The sequence below is a fragment of the Strongylocentrotus purpuratus genome, unplaced genomic scaffold (genome assembly GCF_000002235.5).
Source record: "Strongylocentrotus purpuratus isolate Spur 01 unplaced genomic scaffold, Spur_5.0 spur5_scaffold_8, whole genome shotgun sequence".
In the NCBI taxonomy this organism is placed as follows: Eukaryota; Metazoa; Echinodermata; class Echinoidea; order Camarodonta; family Strongylocentrotidae; genus Strongylocentrotus; species Strongylocentrotus purpuratus.
In genome coordinates, this window is record NW_022145614.1 from 12,380,394 (window position 1) to 12,400,485 (window position 20,092).

At 38.1% G+C, this 20,092-nt stretch overlaps 1 protein-coding gene across 1 annotated transcript; it reads left to right on the forward strand.

Moving 5' to 3' along the window:
- The first annotated feature begins 2,166 nt into the window (after positions 1 to 2,166).
- On the forward strand, positions 2,167 to 14,965 carry LOC577028 (TBC1 domain family member 20). The gene is made up of 9 exons (XM_003726965.3): positions 2,167 to 2,380; positions 3,198 to 3,383; positions 4,241 to 4,318; positions 4,840 to 4,934; positions 5,482 to 5,573; positions 6,826 to 6,927; positions 7,384 to 7,525; positions 13,402 to 13,586; positions 14,610 to 14,965. Exons 1-9 carry the CDS (start codon positions 2,272 to 2,274, stop codon positions 14,824 to 14,826), a joined length of 1,206 nt encoding a protein of 401 aa, XP_003727013.1. The 5' UTR covers positions 2,167 to 2,271; the 3' UTR covers positions 14,827 to 14,965.
- The last annotated feature ends 5,127 nt before the right edge of the window (positions 14,966 to 20,092 follow it).

Sequence of the window (20,092 nt, forward strand, 5' to 3'; positions counted from 1 at the left end):
ATTAGCTTTGGAGACAACATTAGAGATCTGGGGGCCGTTTCTCGAAACCGTCATAACTACAAGATCAACGACATCTCGCCACTGTCACGCAACTTGTCAGCTAAGTGTTTCACAAAGCCGTCTTTGCCAAGATGAGCGACAACTTCCGCGACAAGCGAGTTGTCACTGCTCCGAACCTGTCATATTTTTTTAATTGCTGTAAAGCGCCATCACAAGTCAGTTTGTTGCCATTCCATGGGCCGCGAAATTGACGATTAGTTTCACTATCATTTTGAGAAAAATATAGACGAGTTCGGTACGTTATTCTCTGGGATGCGAAATGCAAATGTACAAAAGTGAGAATACAAATTATTAAAGCTGAATATAAACATTAAATCACAAATCATGAAACTATAACATATAAATAAGAGAGGTAAGAATGTTACACACCGTTTTCCATAGTCGATCCATAGTCTTTTCTTAGGATACCGTCATACCTTTGGGGCCTATGTGCATTATTATTCCCTCTCTAATTACTTCTTCCAAATTATATTTTCAATATCAAATCAATTATATAACGAGTATTTATGAGACTCTAGGATAAAAACTGGCTGAGAAAAGACATTTTGCCTAAAATTCCTCGTCACAATAAACAAAAAAAGTATGTATTGATAAACTATCACATTACGGTATCCTTCAACTAACTTTTGATTTTGAATGTCAAAAAAAAAACACTCACCAGTTTTTCTTCAATTTAAGAATCTTTACAGAAATATGCAAATCGTTTGATGATGTAAATATGATAATGACACTATTTATTATTTATTTTAGGAGAATTTATATGTATATATTTCTTTTTGAACAATTTTAGCCCCAAAACTTGTTTTGGGTTATTCTTGATAAATCAAATGGATCGTGACAAAGACTATGTTCTTGAGCTGCTAGTATCGCGATATATCGATATCATGTCTGTCATGGCTTTGTGAAACGGTTTATTCGCTTCATGACATCTCCGTAGGTCGCCGACAAAGATATGACTGTCATGGAGTTGGTTTCGAGAAAAGGCCCCCTGGTCCTTGAAGGAGAGTTTTGCATCCAGTAATACTCCAAGATCCCTTTCTACATCCACTTGTTTGAAGAAGTCCCTTACATTGTTGTTTTCCATGTAGTAGCCGTGGCTTGATGGGAACTTGCCAATCTTAAACACAATGCATTTGTCAGGGTGGAATTTGAGCTGCCATTTCTTTGCCCATTCCTGCAATTTATCTAGGTCATTTTGCAGATTTTGAGCTTCAACCATGGAGTCGCATCTAGCATAGAGTTTAGTGTCATCTGCAAAAAGCTAATTTAAAATTATAAAGAATCTGTGCAGAAATTTTTATTTGTAAATGTGCACTTTTTGCACTCTCTCAATACAAAAAACTTTACGCATTGAGCGCTGTACAGTGAGTTTACGCGCTGTCATTGGCCGATCCGCTTGAGTGGCTTCGGATTTAAGTGAGAGAGGGCCTACTTAACTTCAGCGCAACTTAAGTTAATCAATCAATGGCAAAGTCAATAACGTAATAGTACGTCACACCACAGAGATTTTGACACGTCCTGCTTTAAACAGGTGACGCATTTTACACATAACTAACACACACACAGCATTGCAAACACATAAAATAGAAAAATCAACAAACATCTCAGAATAAATTTTCAGTTTGAACCTTAAATACATATGACGAAAATGAGAACTGTTCAAACTTTAAAAATAGTTTAGTAAAACTTAAACTTAAGTGAAATACTTAAGTGACAAAATCATAACAAAAAGAGGGTTTGACTGAAATATTATAATTTGGGTATAAAAAAAATAGAAAATTGCAAGCTTGCTCCTCGCACAAATATCTTATAGCATTGAGTGAATGGAGAACAGCAATAGCCAATCTGACGGGCCCATGTCGGCTAGGCTAGGCGCCAACTTACGAAAATGAGGCTGAGATCGGATGAACGATTTGCGCATGCGCTAATTGTAAGCTAAAGTTTTATGTGCTCAATGCTCTTGTATGTGTGTGTTAGAATTCTACAACATTATAACATGCCCTTATCTGCTCCCTTTTTCTAGGTGCAAAATCCTTGGAAACATCTTGAGGATACATACATGAAGCCTTGTTACAGTCTCTAGTCTTGGAAAGAGAAATTCTAGTACAAGCTACAATTTAGTACAAAGCTGTTGAGTGTTGTGTTGACGTCCATAGAGGGTCCATTGGAATTCCTGTTTCTTCATGTCTAGTATTCAGAGGATCAGTCTGCATGAGCGCTAAACGTCGCCAGCGAACACCAAACGGCAAGAAGACACCTGTCACCACAGACCTCAATGCCACTTACACTCCCCCACCTACTGCTGCTAAATCACCACAAGGTATTATGTGGGGTTGTGTGTCCAGAGTCCAGGGCAGCGTCTCACGAAACCGTCATATTTACAAGTTCACTGACATCCCACTGAAATACGTGTATTAAGTTTAACACAAGTTTCAATTGGATGTCGTAGAACTTGTACTTATGACGGTTTCATGAAACGCTGCCCAGACGCTTAACAAAACTAAATCTGTCACTTCTGCTGTTCTATTTTTAAAAAAGTGTTCATCAAATAGCACAAAGAATCATAAATATCTTTTCCTTTATACTATTGTCAAATGTATGTCTTAAAAGATTGATGAAATATTGGATGTTTGTTTGAAATTGACTGTATGGATATTAAACCAACCTGTCTGGACACACACCGTGTATGTATACATCTACCATATAAACTTCTACCTCTTCATTGTCTATTATTGTCCCACCCCCCCCCCCCCCCCATCATAATCAACATTGATTTTCAATGCTGATTTTAAAAAAAAATCTAAACTCAGTCCTTTAAATTTTGCAAGTTTGTTTGCAAGCTTTGAAGTAGTAAGTCTGTTTCACAAAGCTTAGAAAATAATACATGAATTCAAACAAATTTTTAGTCCTGTAAACTTCTGTTTATTGAAAGGGGATTTCATAAATTATTTCACAAATATGTTTTGGACAAGAAGGAAAACAAACATATTTCAAAATATATTATATGTATTGTACGTCATTGATACAGTAATAATATAATACTTTTCTATAGTGCTATTCAACCCAAAATCTTTGCTCCACATGCTTTTACTCTACAGTGTTTATGACCCTCCATCTATCATTTTCATTCTGTTTAGGACCCGAATCAGCCAAAAAGGCTAAACTGACAGCTATTTATGCTGCCTTGAACTCTGACCCGGTCGATGTTGCAGCGCTCCGCAAATTGGCCATCTCCCGAGGTGGCCTACTTACAGATGAGATCAGAAGGAAAGCCTGGCCCAAACTTCTCAATGTCAATGTCTTTGATCCACCACCAAAGCTCAGTAAGTCAGTTTGTTTTTTCCTTCTTTTTATTATATTTCCATCTCTCTAGTTGTCTTCTTGGGGCACCACACAATGACCCCTATCTTTTTTTCTAACAGCAGCAGCAGATCAATCTGCATTTATTGGAAGAAAAAACATTCTTAAACAAATTAATCATAACAGCTTAATTGCTCAGGCAACCAGAGGTATTACGTAAGTGAACATTTGGCTCAGCTGCTTTAATCTATTGGTGTGATCCTTCAAAACTTTTTTAGAATTAGAGGGTTGTAATGGGAAAGGGGGGGGGGGGGAGCGTTATTATCGGATGACTACCCCATATTTCTTCTGTACAAATAGGTCGAGAGTCAACAGACGGATCTCAAAGCTATTTACCTTTTCTCCTGCCCTTTTTATTTCTAGTTTGGATGTCCCCCTTTCTCCCAACCCAATGTTAATACACTTGTTATAAATTGATCATGTGACACCTTTTATACTTTCATCATTCACTGTATCTTATATGAGGTGATACTATTTGATCATCTCTTTTTTTACTTTATCTTGATATTGAATCACTGATATATCATATAATCCATTACACAATTTCATAAACCAATTTATTAATACCATCAAAAACAACTAAATATGCTTGAACATTTTAACTAGGCGTTGTGGCGTGCGCCTGTAATCCAGCTAACAACGGAAGTTACAAACTGATTCAGCCGAGGACTCAGGATCAAAACTGAGTCACGTCTTTCGGATGGTGACGTTTAAAGGTCGGTCCCCAGACGTAAATAATCATATCTGATTGATACACGTCTGTAACAACCCAATACACACACACAACACTTTTGATGATTTTATATTTTCTATTTTCCAGAAATGCCAATTGAAGAGCACAGGGACTACAATCAGGTAGTATTAGACGTCAACCGCTCCCTCAAGAGGTTTCCTCCAGGTAAGTTGCAATATCTAATTTGGTTTATAAAGTTTGAACAGAGTTTATGTGGATTGTGGACCACAAACTATAATCTGCAATGTTCCTCTCCTAACTTCAATAAGATCCTATAAATGATTAAGTGATAAAACTTAATATTAAACTGTATTATTTTTTTTGTTATTCAGTGTGAGAAATAGTATATACTGTCCTAGATGACCTGGACATACCTGACTCATTCTTACACCATTGACTTAAAGACTACCAGTATTGGTTTGCTGAAAGATGTATGTATTATGTATAAGTTTTGTAGAATGGGATTTTATAAGCTGAACGTACATAGCAATGTATGTGCCCCTACGAACATGTATTTGTCATTCTGTACTCTGCATAGTTTCATTTGGAAATTTATGTGGAAAAGATCGATAGTTGAAAATTTGATGTCAAGTATCAATTTACAAGTTTCCACCTATTTCTGTGTTTGACAGTGGTATTGTCTTAAAATAATTACATTGTGATCCTGTTTTATGTTGTTTATTTAGGGATGCAGGATGAACAACGCGAGGTACTACAGGACCAGTTAGTAGATGTTATAGTTAGAGTACTCATCAACAATGATCAATTACACTATTATCAGGTAAGTTTTGATTTGTGGCATTATTTATTTCATGGTTACATTCTATTTTGCTTTTTGTGTTCAATATTTTCTTTTGACTCCTCTTTATTTTATTCTTTCTCCATTCTGCTTAGTACCCCCCCCCTTTTCTTTATCTCTCTCTCTCTCTCTCATTATCTCTCTCTCTCTCTCTCTCTCCTTCTCTCTCTCTCTCTCTCTCTGTCTCTCCTCCTTCATCTCTTTAAAAATGTATGATTAAAGAGATCTATAATTTGTTACAACAATAGAAGTAAACATTTCATATGCAAATGAATCATCTTGTAGATTTTCACATTTCAATATATACTTTCTTGGATTCATAATATAATTACAGAATCTTAATCATGCAGTTGTAACAGTCAGTTTTCCTCCAATTTCATATTTGCTTGTCAGGAGGATCAAATTCTTATCATGATTTCATTCCTTTATCCTTCTCTCTCTCTCTCTCTCTCTCTCTCTCTCTCTCTATGTCTCTCTCTCTCTCTCTCTCTCTCTCTCTCTCTCTCTCTCTCTCCCTCTCTCTTTGTAGGGGTATCATGACATAGTGGTGACCTTCCTCCTGGTGGTAGGCAAAGAGAAGTCTTTCTCTCTCGTAGACAAATTATCAACTCATCACCTTAGGTAAGAGTACTTGTGGCATGCTGATCAGCATTTAGGTCAAAAATCGAAGACGCTAGGCCAAAGGCTGCCGACCGATTTTAAACTCGCCGCCCAGTGACCGACTGATCTCCCAGCGGCGACCGGGCGACGACTGCTTGGCAGCCTTTGATGTAGCGACTTCGATTTTTGACCTAAATCGCTCGCTGGCGAACGCTCGATTAGGTTGGTGCCCGGCCGCAGAGCAGACTACTTTTAGGTGTCGTAACCATAGCTTAAGTATGGACTTTTGTCATGATAATTCAATCATCATATTCACAACCATCAGTACTTTAATAATTTGATATTTTTTCCATTTCCTTCCATTATACTTCATTTTCTACCGGGAAAGAGTGACCATTACTCTTTCTCTTCTTAAATTATAATTACAGTGTGTATGATGTGATTGGTTATTGAAATGCTTACTGGACTGATTGCAAATATATGCCAGTGTACTTCTGAACAGGCATTAGATCTCTTTATTGATAGGGGCAGGGCTTGACATGAAAAGTGACCTGAGGACAATGTGACTATATAAACTCAGGAAGACATTCAATTAACGATTGTTCAACTTAGAGACGTAAAAATGAGCCACATGTTGACAATTTGCATTATGGCCCAATCAGTTTAGATAACTAGTCTATGCATATTTGTGTCACTGCTTTAAACCATATAAGATTTTCCACAAGTTTTCAAAATTTGCTCATATTCAACTTGTTCAATCAACAAATGTACTCAAAAACATACAATTTATAGCTTTATGATGACAGTTACTCTTTTTCTTTCTTTTTTTTCTTTTTTTGTATTTATGTTTTTATTGATAACCCAAAACAGAAACATAAAACTCAAAGATAACAAACAAATATAAATTATGACAGTCACTTTTGCTCTACAGTGTCATTACAAGAAATCATTGTGGAACCCTGTTTAATACAGAGAGAGGATCAAAACAAGCATACGGCAAGATTATCTTATTTTCAAGTTCAAGTTCAAAGTTTTATTTCCACATCTGATTTTTAAAAACACAAGTACAATTTATATGCCTATATACAATAATAAACATTAGAATGAAACATCCTCAATTGACATCATAATGTGGTGGGAAAAACAGAGGCTAATGTCCTATCAAGGTTATTCCCAAAGATAATACAATTTACATAAAAAGTTTCTTAAATATACTAAAAACGAGATAAAAATACAACGATTAAAATTTTGGTTTATCTATTTGATTTGACAGGGACTTCATGGATAGGACCATGGACCGTACCAAGCACATGCTCAACTACCTCTTGCCAATCATCAGAAAAGCAAATCCAAAATTGCATGATTTCATGGAAAGGTGAGTTGGAAAGACATCGTTTCTTATCTTATTCAAATTTTTCTTTGAAGTAGGAGAAATTGGTGTTGGTTTTCTATGAATAGAATAGCCTGGCATTTTCGCCATTTTGCAAGAAGGAATTGATGGGAGAAGAAAGAGGGGCGGACCAACTAGGACAGGGAAAGATAACATCAAGCAGAGGACAGGAATGTCATTTGAGCGGCTAATTAGCACAGCTAAAGACAGGAAGTTACAGAGAATCTGTGTCTCAAGGTCCATTTCATTGTCGCCCCAATGGCCTCCCAAGCTATGGGATTTCAAGATAGATAGATAGATTTTCTATAAGAAACTTTTACTCGTTAAGAAATGTTGTCATTAATTTTAGCAACTTGATTCTTTCAATCTTTGTTTACAATTTGTGAAACATCATCCCAGACCAATCCTTTCATCTCACTTCTCTCCAATATCTTTGAGCAGATCCGAAGTGGGTTACGTGTTTGCTCTTGCCTGGCTGATCACATGGTATGGTCATGTGCTCAATGACTTCCATAGTATCCTGAGGCTCTATGACTTCTTCCTAGCGTGCCATCCTCTCATGCCAGTCTATCTTGCTGCTGCTGTAAGTATTGCTGCTCTTACTATTAACATTATGTGTAGTCATTTACAGGTACAGTCAAACCTGCTTTAGTGACCACCTGTCTACAAAGACCACTTGTCTAAACACACCAAATTTTTGTTCCCCTTGAAAATGGTTTCTCATTGAAACGTACTAAAGGAACCTGTCTACAACGACCACTTTTTTTGTCTCCCTTGGTGATCTTTATAGACAGGTTTCACTGTATTGCTTATTAAGTAATTGCATAGTCCTCTGGGCCCGTATTCAATAAACTTCTAAGACATTTTTCTTAAGTCTAAGAAAATGTCTAAGAAAATGTCTAAGAATTTGTCTAGGTTAAGAAAGTTGCCTTAGCCGTATTCTAAACACGTAAAGCAGTTTGTCTTAGTTAAGACGAAAGATAAGACAAATTCTTAGACCCGATGACGTCATGTGGGAAAGTTGATGTGGTCGACTCGAGCGAATTAATTGCAACTCGATTTGCCTATGTAATTTGCGTGTTAAAATAAAAATCGCACCGCACGAAAATTATACACTAACATGTATGGGAGAGCGTAAGGGAGGAACGATGCTCACATAATTATTTCGGGATTGACCAACTGACACTAAAACAGTCTAGTCAAGACCACCTGAGGCTAGATCTAACATCCACTGTAGGCTTTTTATACTTTTCTGTCAGTCCGAGGAGCCCAACCGGGCTTACTTATTATGTCGCAGCCGCAGGGTCTGTGAGTATGAAGGGAGCGCCGTCGCTAGCCGGCCGACCAGCGCTAGCATTGGATTTGGAGCTACCCTTTCATTGTTTTACATCGTCTACTGTTATGATGGCCTAAAATTAATCAAATGGCTAGATGTAACTTTTATCAGACTCATACTATAACAAATTTTGTCTCACCTAATATTATGCCGATTGCACATTATTCCCTGTTTCCATACTTTAGCGCCAAAGACTAATAAAGTAAGAGACAGTTTCTTTATATACGACAGCCATGTCATGATTTAGTGTTATGGATGTATGCTACTACTCGTTTAGTTGTGTACAAACAAACATACAAGTACAAGTACACAGAGCCTATGGCGCTCCTGCGCGCTGCGCCGTCGCTGTATACGCGAAGCTTACGTTGTTATATAGGTCAACTGATAACCTGCGCTCGCGCTGCATGCATTGTTTTTATTCCATTTGATCGAAACCCGAAGCGGTTGCTTGCAGCATCACTGAGCTGCCGGTGCCAAAGCCCCATTTAAGCATCCTCGTAGTTACTTGTAGAGATAATCCCGATGGCAGCTATCATACAGCTAAACTGGGATGTCCGTGCAACGTGCTGGCATAGTGACAGTGCATGAAGTAATTCAAAACAGTGAATGATGTCTATTATTTACAATAAAACGGTGGACGTGCAAGTAAAAACCGAGACGTGGAGTCTACAGTAGCTTGGACCCAACAGGAGGAGGCAACGCTCTGATGATAGGTAGAGCAGCCTCCTGGAAGATGGTCACTGTTGGAGATGTTACTGCAGCAGCTGATAGGTGGTTCCACGTCCAGATGGTGCGAGGATAGAAGGAGTACTTAAAGCTATCAATGGAAGCTGGGGGTACTGCATACTTCAGAGGGTGATCATTTCTGCCCAGATATGTAGCTGGGATAATGTGAGTGGGAAAAGGCATGTTGAGTTGATGATGGTGCATCTTGTAAAACAAAGTGGACTGTGCAAGAAGCCTGCGGTTGTGAAGGGTATCCCATCCCAGTTTGTTGACAAGTGCTGTGACTGATGTTATTCTCCGGTAGTCTTGGTATACAAAACGGGCGGCAGCTCGCTGTACTTTCTCAAGACTTTGTATTGATGTCAGAGTCCGAGGGTTCCAAGCTTCACTGCCATACTCAAGTTGAGGACGAACAAGCATTGTGTAGGCTTTGGATTTGATGTTCTTGGTGCACGGTGATAGAGTTCTGCGTAGGAGGCCAAGGGTTCTATTGCCTTTCTGGGTGGCGAGTTTACATTGGGTGTTCCATTTAAGGTCATGGGTAATCGTGACACCAAGATACTTGTATTGTTTTACTCGAGGAATTGACTCATTTAGTAGGGTGTAGTCCACTGTGACGGGGTGCTTCTTGTTTGTGATTGACAATGTAGCACACTTCTTGATGTTGAATCCCATCAGCCATTTAGTGGACCAGTCTGCAAGAACATGGAGATCTTCTTGCAGTATATGAGTGTCAGAGGGAGAGTCGATACGCCGATAGATGACACTGTCATCTGCAAATAGACGCATTGTGGACTTGATGTTGTGTTTGATGTCGTTGATGTACAGCAGGAAAAGTACGGGGCCGATGACAGAACCCTGCGGTACTCCTGAAGTAACAGGCATCCATGCTGAGCGAGCACCATTGACGACGACAGCTTGATGTCTATTCGCTAGGAGTGACATAGTCCAGCGGAGAAAGTCTCCCCTGATTCCGTAGTAATGTAGTTTGGATCTAAGGTGTGGATGTGGTACGCGATCAAACGCTTTTTGGAAGTCGAGAAAGATGGTATCAGTTTGGCCTCTAGATTGAAGAGAGGATGACCAATCATCGGTAGCTGTGACAAGTTGTGTTGTTGTCGAAAGATTCTGTCTGAAACCATGCTGTTCATCAATGAGTATGTTGTTAGCTGCAAGATGTTTAGAAATGTGGCTAAGCATAATATGTTCCATCACCTTACTGCAGATACACGTCAGCGATATAGGTCTGTAGTTACCTGGGCAACATTTATCTCCTGCCTTATAAATAGGGGCTACAAGTGCACGTTTCCAGTCTAAAGGCACTTCTCCGGTATTGTAACTCTGTTGAAACAGAAATGACAACGCAGGGGCTATTTCGTGTGCTAGCATCTTCAGAATTCTTGGATGTATCTCATCTGGGCCACTGGCTTTGGATGGATTCAGTTGAAGCAGTTGCTTAACTACACCAGACCGGTGGATGTGGAGATGCCCTATGTCATTGTATAGGGAGGGCCGGTTTATGCAAACTTGATCCACGTTGCTCTTGGTGAAGGTAGAATGAAAGTAATTATTCAAACATTCAGCCTTGTCCTTGTTTGTGATATGGAGCTTGTTATCATTTCTCAAGGGTGGTATACCAAAGTTTTCAGATCTACGCTGTTTTACATATGACCAGAAAGCCTTGGGGTTCGCATATAGGCTCTCACCTATTATGTTGCAGACGTAATTGTGATGAGCTTGGCGGACACGTTTGGTCAGTTCGTTTCGAAGCTGCCTGTAGGCCTTCCAATTGGATGCACTAGGCTGACTTCGTGCCTTCTTGAACAAACGATCCCGCTTCCTCATTTGCCTTTTGAGGGAAATGGTGATCCATGGCAAGTTGCATCTGGCTCTTGACATCTTGGATGGGATGAATTAATCCTTGCACTTGTTGATGAGTGATGTGATACAGGTCCAGTTTTCATCAACTGACTTCAGCTCTGGTGAAGATGATAGAAAATCCATTGAGAATTTCGCAACAGCCTTGCGGAGTTTCTGAAGATCAGCTTTGTGGAATTGGTAGATTTTTCTTGGCAGAATGCGGCAAGTTCTTGGATTCCCCGAGATCGAAAAAGCAACGATGTTATGGTCCGATATTCCTGGATGGACACAGACATCGGACACCAGTGTTGGATTTGACGCAAGAAGAAGATCAAGTGTCTTCTCAGATACAGGGCGGGTAACTTCATTAACAAACTGGAGAAGAGAGTTCTCTAGCAGGATATCAAGGAGGAGTTGGTGGATGCTAGTGCGATTGCTGTTTTTAACAATGCATTCCTTCCAATCGATATCTGGTAGGTTAAAGTCCCCGCCGACAATAATATTTGGATGATTGCGTCGGTGTCTAGACATCAATGTGGCAATTGAGTTGCGTAGTTCTTCGAGTCCTTGTTCTCGGCCAGAAGGAGGGCGGTAATAGCTTGCAATGAAGAGAGGCTTGGCATTTGTGAATTGAAGGTGACACCATACTAGCTCGCAGTCTGTGTCAAACTCTGGACAATTTGACACGATGAGGGAGTTGTGAACAGCTACAAAAACTCCTCCGCCATGTTCATTTCTGTCCTTTCGAAAAACATTGTAAGAGCTAGGAAAGACGCTATATGTCGGGCAGGTGCCGTCTAGCTTCGATTCACAACCAAGTATGATATCAGGTCTGTGGTGATCGATCAGAGCCTGAAATTGGGACTGTTTCGTAAAACTCTTGAGGCCATTGCAGTTAATTATGACTGCTTTCAATGCCTTCCTTCTATTTTTCCTTGGTGAAGAGAACTGTAGGGGTGGTGCCTTGTCAGTGGGAGTGGAGGCTTGAGGACCACTTGCAACATCAACATCAACCTCGCTTGCATCGTCATGGAGAGCTGAGTAGCGGTTAGGACTAGTGAAATCAGCATCCAGAAGGGAAGATGATAATTCTGCATTGATGCTGTTACACTTACAGCATATCCACGAAAAACTGCTAAGACGGGTGAGAACACTGTACGAAGAAGCCGAGATGCCTACACATGAGATGTGACACCAGGCATCACAATTGTCACACAATATTGCTTTATCATTGACAGAGACATCCGACTTGCAAATAGCGCATGTAGGAGTGTCTGGACCTGGGTTGGGCTCAACTTGCCCACTGAGAAGTAGTAAGATGGCCAGGTGGCTGGTGGAACGAATGTTGAGGACACATGAAGAGTTACTGCGCTTCTGCTGGAATCTGAGAAAAAGGCAGAGGCTGCGTACACCTGCATGACTAAAATCACGAGAGCTGAAGTTAGGCAATATCAAAAGATGTTCCTGCTGATCTAGAAATCGTGTAGCACTTTCTTCAATGACGTATGTCTTCACAAGCACGTGCATAGAAGACATAAGGACAAGTAAGCTGATGAAGAGGTGATGTTCCTGCATGATGTAGGAAGGAAGCTAGGTTTCAGAGACAAATTGAATTGAGTTGAATTTGTGAGTGTAGCTTTTACAAAGTCCAGCAAAAATAACTGGAAAATAACTGGAAATAAAATAACTGGATTGGTCTTACTTTATCTTGGATGGTTAAGAAATCTAGATGCTTGTAATAAAATATCCACAGATCATGATGAGTGATAAGGAAAAGTTGACTAGAAGACTGACTTGATGTGTGTGTGTAGTTGTTCCTAAGTCCAGCAAGAATCTCAATGCATGGGACCACACTGTAGAACTTGTGCTGGGCCCCCCAGACCAAGCTTGAAAACTGATGAAAATATCACTTGAAGTAGGGTGTTACATGAAGATCAAAATGGTCTGGAAGGATCTAGAAGGCTGTTTGAAGATGATGATAGGGCGCGCATGACAAGTAACTTAAAGATTATAGTAAAAAGTGAGATTTAATTTGGTAATGACAGGAGTACATGCACCACACTATGCCAACACTATGCACTTGATATATGTAGTAGTATGCTTAAATATAGGGTAGATTTCTTACTTATCTTAGATATCTCGATTGTATTAGAATACGACATGCTACTTAAGTCCTTTTTCTTAGATAAAATCTAAGAATCCTTCTTAATCTTAAGGCAAATTTCTTAAGTCCCCATTGCTGTTATAGAATACGATTTTTGGCTAAGATTTTTTCTTAGCCAAAATTTAAGAAAAAGTACTTAGATTTCATGCTTAAAAAGTTTATTGAATACGGGCCCAGGTTCTCAAGCTGTAAGGAGTGTTGAAGTTAAAGATCAGGGCCTATCTTTTGAAGATTTCGATTTAAGCAGAATCGATTACGAGTTATCCAATTGGTGGAGAAATAAAAAAGGTGATTTACTCAGAAGTACCCAAAGTGGATTTAGCTCCTTTTGGAATGAACCTCTTCATTTACCCTTTATCACCCCGCCGCTCAGATTGTGCTAGAGCGTGAAGCTGATGTCCTAGCCGTGGAGTGTGACATGGCGTTCGTCCACAGTCTCCTGTCTCGGATACCTGATAACCTACCCATGGAGGAGCTAGTCATCAAGGCGGGAGATCTCTTTGTGCAATACCCACCCCACGAGATGGCCAAAGAAGCACAGCTACAGTACAATAAGAGGTAGGAAAGAGAGGCAGTTATGTCCATAGAAATTCAATTAAAAAAAAACTGCAGAATACTCCACCACACACACATATATATCAGTCCTGATTATTACCCAATTTAAATCGGTTTCCCGATTTTTTTATTGATTCCCCGATTTGTTTTGATTTTTTTTTCTCCCGATTTTTCCAAATTTTTCCAAATTTTCTTACTCTAAATTGGTGTCATTTTGTTAGATGCCATTTTTTTTTCTTCCTCAAACGCTTTTTTTATTTTATTTTTTTAAATTTTAGTCAAAGGGGGAGAAAGATTTTGTTTTTCTTTTTTAGTGCTCACTATCTCCCCTGATTTATATATATCTGTAAAGCTCTTAGAGACGGCATTTTGTATGAAGCGCTATATAAATCAAGACATATTTGTATTTTTATTGTCTTTAATTATATCCGTGACCCTTATCCTGACGCAAGCTAGGGCCTTACCCTAACTCTACCATAATCTTAACACTAACCAAACCCTAACTATTAGCCATACCCTAACCCTTATATGCATGGTAAGTTATTTAATTAAACTGCTAGACAGAATGTGCATGTGCTCCCACATTGTACAAATAGGAAAGGAAAGGTGAACCTACTGATGGAGTAGTTAGTTGTCAAGGCTGGAGACCGCTTTATGCAATACTTCCTATGAGATGGCCAAAGGAACACTGCATAATCATATTCAACTTTCCTGCAACAGTTCAGCAACTTCAAAGTACTTTACAATAATAATTTGTTCTGTATATTTACATTCATGTTCAAGGACATCAAGTATCTGTGAATAAAATGTTCTAACCAACAGTCTTTTTCAAGACTACACCAACAGTCCTTTTCAGGACTACACACCCTCAAGAAAGATTCAGGACTCCTCAATCCTCCCTCTCTCTCACATGGTGCACCCGCAAGCCTACTGTATAAAATGTTCTAGCTTCGAATTTCTACACATTATTTTACTGATAGTTATTTTGGAGAAAAAAACTAAAATATTCATTGACTTGTTTTCCAGCTCCGCTATCACCAAACACAAAGAGCTAGAAGGAAACCTACGAGGTCAGCGTCCGGACACCGTCCTTCGCCGTCTCCAAGGCCAGGCCGGCGGTCAAGCCCAGGCAGGCTCAAAACAGAGCAACAGAGTGGTCAAGGTAGCCGTGTGGGCCATCTCGGCCGGTATCGGGGCAGCTGCCCTGGCCGTCCTCAACAGTGCAATGGAGTTCTGGGTATGATGGAGAGAGAAAGAGTGGAGGTGAACAGAAATTCCCTTTTTGATAGATCAGGGGGGTGTTTCACAAAGATCCTAAGTTGAAGTTATCTCTAAGTTGGACTTAACAACTATGGAAAGCCATTAGCATCTTTGAAAATATTTTGTAAAAGTTATTTTAAAAGGCATAAAATGTTGACTCAAATCATTCATATTTTCCATTATCATGGGAGATTTCATGTTCTTGATGTGGAATTTATAAAGAGTCTAAAATACTTCAATTTTTGCTTTTGAATATATTTCAAAATAAGGCTACAAAAGGCTCTCCATAATATTTAAGTCCAACTTAGAGTTAAGTTCGACTTCAAATCTTTGTGAAACACCCCCCTAGGGTTTGTATAATCTGTATCATGTTATCTAATTGTGATGTATTTTGGTAGTGGTATATTGTCTTGTAGGAGACCAATCACCTACAAATTAATGTGTGTATACCTGTTAAGATGTATGATTAACCTGTTGAGTACTGAATTTTCTCATTCCCACAGACTTAACACAGGGACCACCAGGTTCCAGTAACCAATGGGTTAATTTTTAAATTGTATAATACACACATTGACGTTCTTGCTGTACACAATTTACTTTTACGTAACCAATTGGTCCCTTGTAAATGTCTGACTGTTTATATGCCTTCATCATGCACGATATGTTAAAGACAGAAGTACCCCTGTTTCTGTAGGAGGAAAATTGTTGGGTTCATGCACCTGCTCCTACAGACACTTCTTTGGGATGTTCAATAAACAGATCGACAGACTCTTTGGGATGTTCTATAAACGGATCTACAGACTCTTTGGGGGATTTATTGCTGAGATCTGCCTACTCAAAATTGTGGGGTAGGCTGTATGCCATTATGATTAATCTCTTAATGATCATAATATTGTTGGCAACTCACAGATCACTTGTTGTTAAAAATGGTTTCTTATGCATTTAGAAAATCTACTATGAATTACCACCAGAGCATCGTTTCACGAAATTGTCAGTAGTACAAGTTCACCGACATCCGAATGAAACACGTGTATTAAATTTTTGTATTTTGGCAACTTGAGCAATTGTGTTGGTAGCCACCTTGCATCCCAAATCCGTAGCGACATCAGAATTTTGCAGATGTACTGTATACATGTGACTATTTGATTTTTGAAGCAAATTGTCGGAAGAACATTGCTGTAACCTACTGAAATGTAACAAAAGCAGCTTGACTGTGACACAAAGAGAGTACTTAATCACTGCCAAAAGACACAAGTAGACTTGCATCATCATGTATTGAATGTATTGAGAAAATGTATGTAAGCCTGAATCAAACGACCGGGGTAATAATATGATTGCAGGGCCCTCAGGGTGAACAGTATGAATACTGATGAGGCTACCCTGGGTAAACAAGACATATTATTATTATTATTATTATACAGAATACAATATCTTTACTTCCTTTCATCAACTCCCTGTATATGAAGTTAGAATTGTATTTTAACACAATAAAACATGTAGATGTAGATTGTAAACATTGTATGCATATTATCGCAACTGTGTATCTCATGCACATCCATAAAAAAGGACTGTGCCTGGGTATGCTTCTTTTGGCATTTCAGAACAAAATGGCATTATGCTTGTAGTATAAATTATTTGTGGTTTATGATGAAAGACAGCTTAAAAGAGATGTAGGTGTGAGAGTTTCTCTGGTGACACAGAAGTTTGTTTCTTTAGAGAGGGTCGCTGATACTTCCAGTTATCATTCCTAGTACTTCAGTCATAAATGATCAACACAAGGCATAAGAATTACCTTTTTTGACACAACAATAAATATTATATGCTTCTACTTTTTAGGATTTGTAGATAGGAAGATGTTTGATGTATTATTTGATTTATTTGCATTAGCTTAGATACGGTTTATTTGTTAGGTTAAATTAGTTGGAAAGGAATGATTTAAATCATACATTTTAGAAATAGTTCTGGAATAAAGCACCTATACCACTATTTTAGATATACATCACAAATATGATTTCACAATTGATTTTTTTTACAATATATTTTTTTTCTTTCAATGTTCATCTTGATAAAATGTTTCTTAATATTGTCTGGCATGAGCCATAAGGGCATAACTCCTAACTTTAAAATCTGAGTGAGTGCCATTTTGACTTTCTGCAGATGATATGTAACTTCACAATTCATAAAGTCATTTCTGATTTTTTTTTATAAAAGACAAGCTTGTATAGTCCAAAAGTAAAATATAGAAATTTGGAAGGTCAAAACTGTTTACAGCGCCAAAAATGATGTCAGAGTCGATAAAGTTCTTTGATGGCTGTTCTTCTGTGTTTACACTGCTTCAGTTAAAAACAAATTAAGAGATTGTATTGAATCTGTTTGATAATGTGACAAAAGTAGACATTCCATATTAGTGTTGATGATCAATTTATGAATATGTAGTTGTATATTTCTTTGTTAAGATGAAGTTAGAATGATGATATCAGAATGATGTTATAATAAGTGTGCTGTAGGTAATGATAGTTCAGGGGGGTGTTTCACAGAGACTAAGATCGACTTTAAGTTGGACTTAACTATGGCAGGCAGTTCATGCCACTGTTTGCTCTCACCATTTACTGGCATTGGTCTCTGAAGGGACGTATAAATCGTTGTCACAAATTTGCAGAATTTACATTTTTTGATAGTTCATTATTGAAGGAAAAATATTATCTAAAGATCATAATTAAGAGACCAATAGTGAGAACAACCAATGGCATGAATGGCCTGTCATAGTTAAGTCCAACTTAAAGTCAATCTTAGTCTTTGTGAAACACCCCATGGTCTATAGCTTCTATGTCCTGTTGAACTGTGAACTTCTACTATATGACATATGAATGTCAGCGATTGTAAAGATTACTTTACTACTCATAGGAAATTTATATCAAGTGATAACTCTTTTTTTATTTTGTTTTGGAGAGCTTTTAATGATTTTTATAGAGCTTACCTGGGCTTATATGCTCTTAAGTTCCTGTGTATTTGTTTGATTAGTACAATCATTGATTTTTTCTAAAAACATAATTATTTTAATTTCTGTTTTTATTCATTTTAAATAATTTTCTCTCTTGATATCTTCACTGATTGATGTAAAAGAGGAATTTCAATGATGTGATTTTTAAAAAATATTTCTTCTCTCTTTTATAATTTAGATTATGTTATTATCATCTGTTCCACTTGATGGAAAGATATACATGTAGTATAATTGGGATAAAATCGAGAGATTTAGTTAGAATAAGTCATATATTTGTTATGTCCTTATCTTTCCTTGCTTTCTTTCACTTACCCATCCTCCCTCCTCTCCCCTCACTCTCTCTTTCAAATTCCCACACTTATTTTTTTTTTTCACTTGATGTTCTTTTTCTGATTTGAAGAAACATATTCAGAGAGAAATAAAAGTGAAACATTTAAAATGTAACCTCTGTAAGTCCTATACTGCCCTCTAAAGACAAACCTTGGTCAATGAATCTTTGGACTCGGATGTCTATTTTCAAGCCTGCCTTCTGGACAATCTATCTTTTAACTATTTCATGTATATCTCGTCTTTTAAAGATACTTTGGTTACATTTTTTTGAAGATATGATGTTGTTCTTTCTGATCCATCTTAATTAATTTTTTTTCTTTTATTCAAAATCTGGTTATTCTTTTCTGGCGAGTACGGTGATTGTGCTAACGTGAATTTTCACCAGATAAATGTAAAGATTGCATATTATTTGGCATAAGTTGGCAACTTGGCAGTGTAATATTCTTAATAGTGGATAACAGTAATTGTACAGAGCCGGAAGGGCTTTATCTTATCAAGTTTAACACTGAATAGAGGTTATGTTTTGTGTACACCTGTACTGTAATTGCTTATTGTATTCGTTATGATTGTTACATGTTGTGTGTTTTACAAATTAATGAGAAGATATGAAGATATGGATGTAAATATTCATATATGTGCAATCATAAATAAAAGATACAAATATAATCTTGCTTTTTCTTATTCATTTTCATTTCATTGGCAAATGAGATATTATGTAAGTTCTTACTTCATTTATCTATTTTTCAAATATCATTTTCTGGGGCTTAAAGTCCAAATCAAAATCTGAATACATGTACCATGTATTTGAATGTCTGAGGTACAGGGATAACCATCAATGCAAATAACTATTTAAAAAATAGAATCAAAGAAGAAGTGTTTAAAAAGCCAAGATCCCAAGTGTTATTTCCATTTAGTAAGGCATCGAAATTCAATTACAGAGGACTCGGGGTCCCTCAGGTAGGACTCGAAGCCGTAAAGGACCCTTGGCTGCAATAAATACAAACATACACTTGCTTTCTTTTCATCCATGTTCAATATCAAGGGGCACTCGGAGTGCATGGAGAGAATATAGGGAGAAGAGGAAGAAAACGTTTTTGGAGATGGATGAAAAAAGAAAAGAAAAAGAGGCATGCATGCGGAAGAAAAAAAAGAGATAGAGAGAGACAGATAAAGAAATAGGATAAAGAGAGAGAGAGAGAGAGAGCGAGAGTGGGGAGGAAAGAGAGAGAGAGAGCGAGAGTGGGGAGGAAAGAGAGAGAGAGCGAGAGTGGGGAGGAAAGAGATAGAGATGAGGAGGGGGAGATAGTGTGAGGCGGAGGGGAGAAAAGGGGATAGAATGAGGAAGGGAGGGAGGGGAAGAGGAGGGGGTGGGGCAGACGGTCAAAACAGATATAAGAAAGTCGAAAATAACTTGACGGAGTACACAAAGAGGAAAATGACTGCTATTGAACAAAATAATATACATTTACAAAGAGTACAAACCTGAGTAGTGGACGTTTCCTCAATCGATTTGAATGAAATATTATTACTTGAGAAATATCTTTCGAAAATATCCAATGAAATATGTTTTTCTTCAAAGCTGCCACAGCATACGTTTCAATTAACCCGTTTACGGACCCGTTTTAGGGCCTCAAACTCTAATATCCACAACGCTAAATTTGGCGCAATTAATGGTGGACTCGCCTTCAGCACAAAGTTGCATCACTTAGCATTTCAGTAGCTTTATGAATTTCATAAAGCCTTCGAACGCCGTGAACAGGCTGCAGGCAAATTGCATGGACATATTAGGTAAAAGTAAAAATAAATCCTATCATTATAAATCAACCCCTTCAAAATTAAGAGCCTCCCTCGGTGCATTGCACAATGTAGCCCGGAGCCACATTTCAAAACAAAACAGATAATTTCATCCCTTGAAGTA